This window comes from Primulina huaijiensis, chromosome 3, assembly GCF_012295235.1.
Source record: "Primulina huaijiensis isolate GDHJ02 chromosome 3, ASM1229523v2, whole genome shotgun sequence".
NCBI lineage: Eukaryota > Viridiplantae > Streptophyta > Magnoliopsida > Lamiales > Gesneriaceae > Primulina > Primulina huaijiensis.
Window position 1 is genome coordinate 1,951,612 of NC_133308.1, and position 12,570 is coordinate 1,964,181.

At 34.9% G+C, this 12,570-nt stretch overlaps 2 protein-coding genes across 2 annotated transcripts; both read left to right on the plus strand.

Moving 5' to 3' along the window:
• Nucleotides 1-1,756: 1,756 nt before the first annotated feature.
• On the plus strand, nucleotides 1,757-3,148 carry LOC140972945 (uncharacterized). Its single transcript, XM_073435428.1, has one exon. The coding sequence runs from the start codon at nucleotides 2,192-2,194 to the stop codon at nucleotides 3,077-3,079; it is 888 nt and encodes a 295-aa protein (XP_073291529.1). The 5' UTR covers nucleotides 1,757-2,191; the 3' UTR covers nucleotides 3,080-3,148.
• A 7,944-nt stretch (nucleotides 3,149-11,092) lies between these two features.
• LOC140972055 (xyloglucan endotransglucosylase/hydrolase protein 2-like) lies at nucleotides 11,093-12,563 on the plus strand. The gene is made up of 4 exons (XM_073434525.1): nucleotides 11,093-11,351; nucleotides 11,720-11,820; nucleotides 11,885-12,078; nucleotides 12,165-12,563. The coding sequence occupies exons 1-4, from the start codon at nucleotides 11,159-11,161 to the stop codon at nucleotides 12,553-12,555; spliced, it is 879 nt and encodes a 292-aa protein (XP_073290626.1). The 5' UTR covers nucleotides 11,093-11,158; the 3' UTR covers nucleotides 12,556-12,563.
• The last annotated feature ends 7 nt before the right edge of the window (nucleotides 12,564-12,570 follow it).

The following is a 12,570-nucleotide window of genomic DNA, read 5'->3' on the forward strand; positions in this document are numbered from 1 at the left end:
TATATGTGTGTGTGTGTGTGTGTGTTGGTACTATATTAGTAAGAGCATCCGCATTGGTGGGTGTTACCTCATCAAAAATCGTAAGGTCTACATGCCACATACACATTACATTAACACATCTATTCTCTCACATTCATTTTAACATTCACACTCATTATTTGTAGGTCTTGCTGTCTACTCATTCATCTTACTCTTACTTTAAATTAAATATATTCACTTTCAAATTTTTTAAGAAATTTGAATTATTATTATTTTATATTAATAATAATATGTTTTTATATATTTAATACGTAAAATCATTTAATTTTATGAGTGTCATTTATTTAAAATTAAAAAATTATTATAAACCTAAAATAAAACGGTACAACATAAAATAATAAATAACAATTGCATAAAAATATTAGAAAATAAATTAAACTTAAAAGAAGATGCAAAATACTAATTGATCGGAGAGTTACATTAACGAAAATAAAAATTTTAACAAATGAAAATTATAATAATCGAAAATTACAATAACTGAAAATTACAAATTTGAAATTTAAATCAATATTTATCACGTGTGTGGGGCCCGCGTTCAGCTGCAGTTTTTGAAAATCTGTCGCAAATAGCGACGGTTGTTGAAAATATGTCGCCAATAGCGACGGTTTATCATAAACTGTCGCTAATTATCACCGTCGCTAATTATCGAATTTTTTTAAAAAAAAAACTGACACAAAAGCGTTGATATGTATGAACGTCCCACACCTTCTTTTATATGAGTTACGCCGATCTGACATTGGAGAGTAGGTGTAAATGTGGGTACCCTAAATACTAAACTATATGTGTGATTTGTGAATAAGATAAGATGGTCAACTTGACCGAACGCTAACAATGTCGGGTAATGATTTCTTATTAGGTACACGTCCAACTATTGAACTCCACTTAACATTAACTGTTCTAAATATTTTTCAGATATATATGAGTAGCTCTCGTATGAGATGATTTTTATGAGATGAGTTGACTCAATCTATATTTAAAGTGAACATTTATAATTTTGATATGAAAAATAATAATTTTTATAAACTAGATCGAGTCAAATCGGATCAAAAAATTTTCTCACAAAATTAAATCACGATAACTTTTGGTTTTAGATTTTGTATTTTTTTGTTTTAGAGTGGGCCGGTAAAAGCTTGCTCCTTTCTCCAATTATTGGTTTTTGTTCTGCGCCCTTTGTCTTTCTTTATTGTCTTATCTCATCGATTTTGCTGATATCGCTTTAAATTTGATCTCCGCCCTTTGTCTTTCTTTATTGTCTTATCTCATCTTTAGATTTGAGCTACGCATGAATATTTCACTTGAATGCATGGATGTTCTTCGAACAAGGGTTGGTTACACTGTTAAAGAATTTTAAATTTTTGAACTGTAAATTTTAAATTATGGATAATAAATGTTAAATAACAGTTTTTATAGAGATATTGTAAATATATCATTGGATAAACTGGTGCAACAGCAGTTTATGTAGTCCCAAATGTTTCAAGGCAAAAACTTGTATGAGACGGTCTCACTGGTCGTATTTGTGAGACGGATCTCTTATTTGGGTCATCCATGAAAAAGTATTACTTTTTATGCTAAGAGTATTACTTTTTATTGTGAATATGGGTAGGGTTGATCCGTCTCACAGATTAAGATCCGTAAGACGGTCTCACATGATACCTACTCAATGTTCAAAGTTCAAAGTATTGAATAGTATTTTTACTATTATATAGTCCAAGCTCTTACTAAGCAAAATTCAAAACAAAAAAAAAATTGGAAAAAATCAATATTAAAAAATCTAAGAAAGGTGGAAACATAAATGAAAACGAGAGGATTACATTTGTTTTATTATAGAATCCAATAGAAGGGTATCCAATGTTTCTTATTTTTCTCACTGAAAGGTGAGTATTTAATCATATCCTATATTTTTTGCCCTTGAATTCGGTAAATGCTCTTCGGATTGGGAAATCTCATCACCTTTGCCCACAAATTAAGCTTCCGAACCCTGAATTTTCAATTTTCAAGAAAATATATCAGTTTTTCTTCTTTTTCTGTGAAACTTATGTCAGGTTATCTTGTTTAAGTTCTGTGAATTTCATCATATAGCGAGCGGGCCAGTAGTTCCAAATTCTTCCTTGGCTGGTCGTTTTCCAAGAAACCCATGTTGTTTTTCCGCTGAATGGCAACTACCAGCGGCGGCGCAGGCAGATTGAGCTCGCAGAACTTGCGAGACTTTCTGAGAATCAAAGAAGAAGACCATCACCACATCCTAATCAACAGAGCCACCACAAACAGCGCCGTCGAACGGAACTCTATTTCCGGTCTAACATTAAGCGCCATTCTCGGAGATAAAGTGAGACCACCAGCCGAAGAGCCGCGGCCACGTGTCCAGTCTTACCGGACTCTCTTAGATATTATCCAAGATGATCAAGACCCCCTCGGGGAAGACAGCGGACAAAGCTGGCGACAGTTGACGGAGAGGCTTCGCCTCAGCTCCAGAGGCTCCGGTTTGACCTCAGCAGCCCACAGCCTCACCGTTAACAATACCGACGCCGGAAATCGCATGATGCCCTACCGGCTCTCCATATTTTCTTCCGATTCGACTGAGCCCAACATTTCAACAGAAAGAGCAACCGGGAGATTTGAGCACACGAGCTCAATCCTCCCAATGAGAAGATCGCAAAGGGAAGTCGATAACATCAACCAAAACAGTCATCCAGCCGAGGGAGGCGGCTCCGACGCCGTGGAAGTGGAACAGCAGCAGTACTCAGGGAGAGTATCTCTGATGACGTTGTTGGCGGAAACGGATGCACATCGAGGACTAACGGATGGATCGATTTATATGCTGGAGGAGGAAGAGAAAGGAATTGATTTGGAAGAGGTCGTTGGCGGTGGAGGTGGCGGAGGAGATTACAATTGCTGTGTGTGTATGATTAGGCGGAAGGGGGCGGCGTTTATTCCGTGCGGGCATACATTTTGCCGGCTGTGCTCCCGGCAGCTGTTGGTGGAAAGACGAAATTGCCCCCTTTGCAATGCCCCGATACACGAAATTCTTGATATCTTCTGATCATTAATCACCCGTTGCTTTTTTCCCCAATTTTTCTTTTCATTGTGACAATTTTACAATTGCTAAGATCTTTTTTTTTTATTTCTCGGATTTGATTCTTTAATTTCGTCTTATGTTGATCTCTTTTTTTCCAAATTTCTCATAAATTTTATAGTTTTCTACTAATTTTGGGAAAGGGTGAAAAATCCTCAATCAAAATATTTCTTTGGGTTCACTCCCTACCCACAACATTGTGGTACTATATTATATGAAAATATGATACACTTCATGTGAGAATGAGGTATTAAAAAGTATCCAATTACTTAACATAAAAAAATTGAACTGAAGGCCAATTTTCGACTAATTTTTGTCATAAATGCATCGAAATACTATGATTAGTAATAATTAATATTTTGAAAACATGATTGTCGAAAAAGTCTATCGCTCTCGGGCATTCTGGACTTTTTGTCAAATTTCTTATTTGAAGATAATGAATATGGATTGATGCGATTTCGTGGAACTTCAACGGATCAAATCAATAATTTATAGTTTTTAGAGAATTTTGAGTGAAGATAATGGTTTTAATAGTACCTGCAAACAATGAAAGGAACTCGTGAATGGGCGTCGGAGGGGTGTCCGGCGTGGCGATTCTGATGTTTAAGTCAGCAGGTTGAAGATGAGCAAAGGCAATATTTGGTAGAAAATATGTATAATGCTTAAGAGTTCAAAGATTTTAGAATCTGTAAATGACATTAATACCTGCTATTTATAGTAGAAGATGAGGTAGGTATCTCGATTCCATTGCTACCTACTAAGTATGGCAAGTCGGCTACCCATACCCTATCTTCTGATGACTTCTAGGACACTCCAAGCCCAAGTTGTTCTGACAGACTAGACGTCCTGTATCAATCATACTCGAGTGTGGTTCAATTCTCGAGGTGGCCCGGGCAATTGGTTACCCGGGTACTTGTATGAGAGCCCGGACTGTTCGGAAAATACTTGGGAAATATGTAGTATTCGGGCTCTTGATGGTGTCCGGATCATCAGCGACCCGGATCCTTATGGGGTATCATGGATCTATAATCTATTCTACCTACCTTTGGATACCATTGGAAAAGTTGATCCAATTGTGGTAAAACAATCACATTAGAAGATTAAATGGAAAATTTTGCCCGAATATGTGTCATCGTGTTAGTCGATCGTTTGATATGATATAAATACGATATCATAAGGTTTTTTAACAACTCTTGATCTGTCACAATGATTTCAATGTATTCAAAATCTTCATATTGTTTTATGACTGCTTGCACCATCAATAAAAAAAATATGATGTAACATAAATTTTCTTTGTATTTTTTTAATTTTTTAAAATTTCACCTCTTCATTATTAATTATTTTTGTGTATAAGAGATTTGATAATATTGATAAAAGATTAACAATTCAAGCTTTTCGTAAAATTTGGGTACAGCACATTGATATAACATGAAAATTTAATTTTTTCTGAATTTTGTGTTCAAGTCATTTAAGATGGAACATGGATAGATAGTCAAGACAAGTAGCTGTCGAAAAAGACATGGCACGCACCCTGGTCCAATAAATGTATACCATTTTCCAATCGTACGAAAATATTAATAATCAATATTTTAAGAATTTATTTATTATTGATAAACAAATGCGTGTTTAATTAAGTATTTATGCCTTTTCTGATTAATCGAAATAACCTAACGAATATAAATGTGGTTAGGATCTTATCTTTATACCAAAAGTTAGTTTTTAACTAAAGTGTAATTTTATTTTTTTATACTCGTGGCAGCGTAGAGTACACTTACTTGGCTGTTAATGAGTTTGGCTGTTAGGTCCATGAATCTGGAGAAGTGCGTGTCTATCTATTGGTGTTGTCTCATATCTCTTAGATATATGTCTTACTCTTTGTCTACGGTTGACCATTGTTGGGTTTGGCCCAATATTTTCTCCAGCCCATTACCTTAACCCTTACCCTTCCTTCCTTATTTACGTCTGGGCTATATAGCTTAAATAAGGGTTCTTCTATTCTTTAGACAGCAGCCGCATAGCGTTTCTTCTCCCCCAAGAGAGTGAGCAGCCGATTAAGAGAAAAGAGAGAACGTGAGACTTTGCTTCGTGTGCGTCATCCTTCGGTGACTGAGTGTCTTTGGTGTTCTCTCTGTTTTGTGTTCCTTTCACTCTCGTTTGTTCTCCTGACAGCAAGGGGACGAACTCTCTGTGTGTGTATGCAACCCGCTGGCCGTGAGAGCATTAACCAGTGAGAGCGTTGGGAAACCTTTTGTGGTCTTCATCTTGGTTTACGGCGTATTTGGAGAGGCCAAAAATCAGTTTATCTGAGCCCCGTTTTTTAATCTAACATATCATATTATATTTTGTTATTGTTATTGGCAGAAAGTTGCAGGTGGCCAGCCTAAGAGGAAGGTTCAGCATCATCACCTAACAGTGGTATCAGAGCCATTGTTGCTGCCGTGCGTCTTGCTGTTCGCCGTGCCGTCGTCATCGGTTCGTCGGGATCTGAAACTCTTACTTAGGGTTTCGCTCTGGTATATTGGCTGGAACCTCTTTTACTGCATTTAGTAGCGTAACCGCTTGCCGCGGATTTATGTGCTGGGATTTGCTGTTGGTAGAACTCTAGGTTTTCTGTGCTTGTTGTGTTTCTATTTTCGTGGCGAAAAATTACTTCCGCTGTGTTCGTTCTGATCTTGTGTGATTGGAATTTTTTCTGTGTGAAAAATNCACTGCTCCAAACAAGGTGGAGCATTTACTTGGTCCAAGTCATGATTCTGAAAATGTGCAGAATGCTCCTGATGTGAATGATTTACCTGAAAATCTGCCTGAAACTGTTTTTGATAATCAAGTTGATATTGATGCACATGAAGAAATTGTTGAAAATATGCCTGAAACTGATCTTAGTGATTTGAATGATTATCAATTGGCTAGGGATAGACCTAAAAGAAATATTAGGCAGCCACAACATTTTGATGATTTTCATATGACTTCTCATGCATTTAGTGTGTTTGAGTCAATTGATAATGTTGAACCTAAGTCATATGAAGAAGCTTTAAAATCTGAAAATTCTGTGCAATGGTTAAATGCGATGAATGAAGAAATTAATTCGCTGCATGTTAACAACACTTGGATTCTTGTACCTAAACTTGAAAATTGTTCTGTTGTGGACTGTAAGTGGTTATTTAAGGTCAAGAATGAATGTGAATCTGTCAGATTTAAAGCTAGGTTAGTGGCTAAGGGATTTACTCAAAAGGAAGGGATAGATTATACTGAAATATTTGCTCCTGTTGTAAAGTTTACTACTGTGCGAATTATGCTTGCCCTTGTTGCTCAGTTTGATTGGGAGTTGAAATAATTAGATGTTAAAACTGCTTTTTTACATGGTGAACTTGATGAAAAAAATTTTATGAGGCAACCCGATGGTTTTGTTGATTCTAAGTATCCTGATCATGTTTGTTTTCTAAAGAAATCTTTGTATGGATTGAAGCAATATCCTAGGCAATGGAACAAAAAGTTTGATGAATGCATGCTCTCTATGAATTTTACAAGAAGTAATTATGATCATTGCTTGTATTTCAAACACAATGCTAAAGTTCCTGTTTTCTTGCTTATCTATGTAGATGATATGCTATTGATTAGTTCTTGTGTGAAAACTATTGATCATGTCAAAAATTGCTTGAGTGCTAAATTTGATATGAAATTCTTAGGAGATGCTAAACGTATTCTTGGCATGAACATTTATAGGGATAGAAAACGTTCTGTCATTTTGTTAAATCAGGATACATATATTAAGAAAGTTTTGAGTAAATTTTCCATGTCAAATGCAAAACCAGTCAATGTGCCTTTAGCTGGTCATTTTGTTCTAAGTAAAGAGCAATCTCCTAAAACTGATTTTGATGTTAAAAACATGAAGAATGTGCCATATTCAAATGCAATAGGTTCTGTCATGTATTTAATGGTTAGCACAAGGCCTGATATTACTTATTCTGTGAGTTGTTTAAGTCGGTATATGTCTAATCCCGGTGTTTACCATTGGCAAGCTGTCAAATGGCTTTTGAGATATCTGACAGGTTCTGTAAAGTATGGTTTAAAATTTTCAAAATCTGATGTTGGTGTTAAATTAGTTGGATATGTGGATTCTAACTATGCAAATGATAGGGACAATAGAAAATCAACAACTTCTTATGTGTTTACATTGTGTGGTGCTTGTGTTAGTTGGAAATCTCAATTACAACACATTGTTGCTCTTTCAACCACTGAATCTGAGTATGTTGCTGTCACTGAAGCTTTAAAAGAAGCTATTTGGTTGAAAGGTCTTATTTCTGAAATTGGTTTTCTTGAAGGTGAAGTTGTAGTATTTTCTGATAGCCAGTCTGGTATACAATTGTGTAAGAATCCTGTTTTTCATGATAGAACTAAACATATTGATGTTAGATTCCACTACATCCGTGATGTGGTTGCAAAAGGCATAGTCTATCTTGAAAAAATCCCTTCTCAATTTAATCCTGCTGACATGGGAACTAAGTGTTTATCAACTGAAAAATTTATATCTTGTCTAAAAATTTTAAACTTTGATACTTCTGATTGATGTGTTCTGTTTCTGTTCTGTAGTGTAGCTTACTTAGTGTTTGCTACATATTGGTACTTGTACTAACTTTGTGTTTTCTGCAAGTGGGGCAATGATGATGGCTGTAGGTGACTCTCCTGACCAGTTGAACCGGTGTTGGGCCAAAAGGTGGAGAAATGTTGGGTTTGGCCCAATATTTTCTCCAGCCCATTACCTTAACCCTTACCCTTCCTTCCTTATTTACGTCTGGGCTATATAGCTTAAATAAAGGCTCTTCTATTCTTTAGACAGCAGCCGCATAGCGTTTCTTCTCCCCCAAGAGAGTGAGCAGCCGATTAAGAGAAAAGAGAGAACGTGAGACTTTGCTTCGTGTGCGTCTTCCTTCGGTGACTGAGTGTCTTTGGTGTTCTCTCTGTTTTGTGTTCCTTTCACTCTCGTTTGTTCTCCTGACAGCAAGGGGACGAACTCTCTGTGTGTGTGTGCAACCCGCTGGCCGTGAGAGCATTAACCAGTGAGAGCGTTGGGAAACCTTTTGTGGTCTTCATCTTGGTTTACGGCGTATTTGGAGAGGCCAAAAATCAGTTTATCTGAGCCCCGTTTTTTAATCTAACATATCATATTATATTTGGTTATTGTTATTGGCAGAAAGTTGCAGGTGGCCAGCCTAAGAGGAAGGTTCAGCATCATCACCTAACAACCAAGTCTCCAACAAAGACAATATTACTCGTTAAGATCTTGTGTCACTTTTTACGACCCACCTAGCCACAGATCAAACGGTACAACGTCAGCAGCTTGACGCATGAGGACTTCTCAGGATGTCACTCATCACAGTGCTACTTTTACTCATGCACGTTTAGCCCAACATTTCCTTCCTCAATAAGTATATAAATATGCTTCTTGAGATACTTGAACCAATGACTTTGCTCTTAAACAAATAGTTAGAATCAAACGTTTACTACTAGGCCAAAAGGTACAGCTGTTAGCCAATTCGTAATTTTATTTTTTTATATTCGTGACAACACAGAGTGCACATATTTGTGTGTGTCTTTCTGTCGATATTATCCCATATCTCTTATATATAAGTTTTACGCTTTCCCTACCGTCGATCATATCCCCAGCAGAGACAATATTACCCTTTAAGATCTGACGTCAATTTTTTACGGTCCACCTAACCAACCAAATTAAGTGGCGCAACGTCAACATCACTGGAATTTCACATGAGGTCACTTATTCCAGTACCACTTTCGATCATGCACACTTAACCCAACAAATGTATTATTTAGTTTGATATTATTTGGTGTTTAAAAAAATAAGATACATAAAATCCAAAAAACACAAATGATAAAGCATCAAATTAAAATCTTAACACTTTTAGGTTTGAAAACTCTTGCACACGATTCCGAACATTGACAAAAGCTTCAAAATTTATTATTATTATTATTATTATTATTATTATTATTATTATTATTATTATTATTATTGATAAGATGACTAATAAGAAATTTTTTAGAGTAGATGAGATTAAATCTAATTGAATTAAATTTCATGAAAAGACAAAAAACTATAAATTAATTTTTTTTAGACTATTAAAAAATGTGATGAATAGGAACATATAATCGTGTAGTAAATATCAAATGCATGGTTACATAAAAATTTAAGTAATGTGGCGGAGTAGTTCACCACGAGGTAATTTTGTTTGTACCACGATTTAGGTTGTCTGAATATTCAACTACTCGAATATCAAACAATGCCAACCTCTATTCAAAATTTCAGTCTCTTGTTATTCCATGATATTACAAAGCCACATGACACACACATGAAAGATCAAAAAGATTTATTCGACTCTATCTTTGGTAAAAAGATCGCATAATATTTTCACGTTGATCAATATATTGTATTATATGGAAAAAAAAAAACAGTGATATATTTTTGGTCATTTGATTGACGATCCTTGAAATAATATCCCAACGTAGAATCGAACTAACCCAACAATATTAATACATCATAGTTTTCCATTCCACAAACCATCAAGATTCAACACTCGATTATATAATTTATATTCCCAATCTCACAACGTAGCATGATCCTTCCATTTTTTTATTAAAAAAAAAAAGAAAACGAAAAGAAAGAGAAGACCAGTATGAATAATTTTTTCAAATTATAAGTTTAATTAATTGTTATGATTTCTTGTTTGGGACAGCGTAAAAATTGAAATAATGAAATCTTTGACGAAAAATAAAAATGAGCCGATAATTAGATAAATATGTTTCCAAAATGAAATTTTAAAAAATAAAATAAAATTGAATCATTGCATTAAAGAGTTGAGCTTAAAAATTAAAGAGTCCATCTTAGATCCTCTCAAAAAGGACGTTTGCTTCACCATGAATCTTAGAATAACTAGATTTGTAATTTTAATAAATGAATAAAATATATCCATGCTTCTTTTATCCAATAAAATTTATCATAACAACTTATTATGATAAATTCTAAAAAAAACTAAATGATTTTTTATCATAATCAATAACTCAAAGATTTTTTTAAAAATAATAATAATAATAATGTTAAAAATATGTGCACGCGAATTATACGTATAAATTGTGTATAAATTGCTGATTTTAATAATATTTACAATGATAATATTACATCCACTGTCATTAAATTCATTTGTTGGGGATCTACCAAATGGCTTCGTCAAAAGTACTGTTAGACGAAAATGAAGTGTGAAATTTATTGATACTAAATGAAGGTGTTAATAAGAGTAGAATTTATTAAACAACGTAACATGGTTAATTTGTCATAGGATGAATCTCAAAACCGATCATTTATGACTAATGAAATTTTTGTAATTCTGAACGTTTCATTTCATAAATCAATTATAAATATGAATGGGGATTCAGGCCCTGATCAATATTAATTTTTAGTCGAATATAATTTTATTTTTTAAAAAAAACCAGCATCCGTAAGCACGATTTGCTTCGCTACTATACTAGGAATCGCTGCACACGAGTTACTACATGCTCGCACAATTTTTTTACAATGGTACGTAGGAATTTATTTTGTTTTAGTTCGAAAAGTTTGTACGTTTGATATGTATTTCTCAAGATCATGGCTTCAAATATTTTTCCAACAAGAAGTATACCATTTTTAATTTTTTTCATTTGTGAAAATATTTTTTTTAAAAAAAAGTGTCCAACCAAACATCACAGGTATGTAAATGTTCAGATATATTTTGCAATAAAGTTTTCTAACTTTTGAGAACCCTTTACAATCGGAAACATTTTAAGCCATTACCAAACAAGAAAATGTGATCTAATAATCAGTTATGGGTAATAGCTAGCATGGACAAGTTAATGCCGTGTGGACAAGTTACAAGATAATGATCACACAATCCTTGCATGCCCTTATTTAATTGCCCATCTTAATCTATATCTAGTGTAATAAGATTGATGTTAAGCATAATAATTAAGGACGTTTAATTTCCCCCCTTGTGTTTTGAAACCATGAATTCTTATTACAACTCGAGTACTACTTCTCTTGCAGTGCTTGCTCTGGTAATGTGTGGCGTGCTGGTGATTAATGTTGGAGCCAAAGACATAAAGTTCGATGCCAACTACGTTGTTAGATGGGGAAATGGCCATGTTTTTACCATCAACCAAGGAAGAGAAGTTCAGCTTTCGCTCGATAAATATTCCGGTTATATATATACTAGCTACCCTTGTTTTAATATTTGTTCATTAAATTTGGGAAATTCCTTTTTTTTTTCGAATTGACAATTTTTGTACGTCGTGACTAATTGGGAGTACTGATGTTGCGCTACAAGAGTCACGACTGCATTGATATCACATCGAAAAATAAATAAAATGGCAAAAAATATATATATTTGCCTCGGACTGAAATTTGACAAATATATGACCAAAAATGCGATTTTCTCTTTGTATATATGAAACGTACGTAACAAGGGCTACACGTATGAATATCACAGGGTGATCTCATTTTGAATTTGGTTTTTGATTTATATAGCAAAATAGCATATAAAATATGTGTGTGTATATATATTATAGGGGCGGGATTTGGATCCAAGCTAAGCTACGGATCAGGATTCTTTCACATGAAGATCAAGCTGCCTGGCAAGAACTCTGCTGGAGTTGTTACGGCCTTCTACGTACGTATAATTTCGTATATTTTCATCTTTTTGTATTATATTTATGATACATTTATACGTACAGCTGACTTCAACTGGGAAGAATCATGACGAACTTGACTTGGAATTCTTGGGCAATAGACAAGGTAAACCTATCACACTACAGACCAATGTGTTCGTCAATGGCCAAGGAAATCGAGAACAACGAACCCTTCTCTGGTTCGATCCCACCGCAGATTTTCATTCTTACAAGATACTCTGGAACCAATACCAAATAGTGTAAGTAGACCGACAGTACTAATTTATACACTTACCTAATCGATCTTCACCATTGGTTGTAATAATTAATTTGTTGTCTTGATCAGTTTCTATGTGGATGAAATCCCGATTAGGGTATTCAAGAACAACACGAATATTGGTGTAATGTACCCAACACAAGGCATGCACTTAGAAGCCAGCCTGTGGGATGGAGATAGCTGGGCAACAGATGGAGGACAAACCAAGACTAACTGGTCCAATTCACCATTCACAGCCAATTTCCAGGGCTTCAACATCGTTGGATGCCCAGCAACTTCGACTTCAGCTCATTGCTATTCATCTAAATACTACTGGTGGAATCACAAGAAATTCTGGACCTTAGATCACCATCAGAGAAAGGCATACGAACATGTCAGGAAAAAATACATGAATTATGATTATTGCGCTGATAGGCCGAGGTATCCTAAACCTCCTCCTGAGTGCGCTCGACCATATTAGCAAAATTTTATATAT

What these genes read in the sequence shown, in the direction of transcription:
- LOC140972945 (XM_073435428.1), top strand. Translation starts at nt 2,192, where the DNA reads ATGGCAACTACCAGCGGCGGCGCAGGCAGATTGAGCTCGCAGAACTTG.
- LOC140972055 (XM_073434525.1), top strand. Translation starts at nt 11,159, where the DNA reads ATGAATTCTTATTACAACTCGAGTACTACTTCTCTTGCAGTGCTTGCT. An exon ending in TTCGCTCGATAAATATTCCG is followed by an intron (nt 11,352 to 11,719) that starts GTTATATATATA and finishes TATATATTATAG; the next exon opens with GGGCGGGATTTGGATCCAAG. An exon ending in TGGAACCAATACCAAATAGT is followed by an intron (nt 12,079 to 12,164) that starts GTAAGTAGACCG and finishes TGTCTTGATCAG; the next exon opens with TTTCTATGTGGATGAAATCC.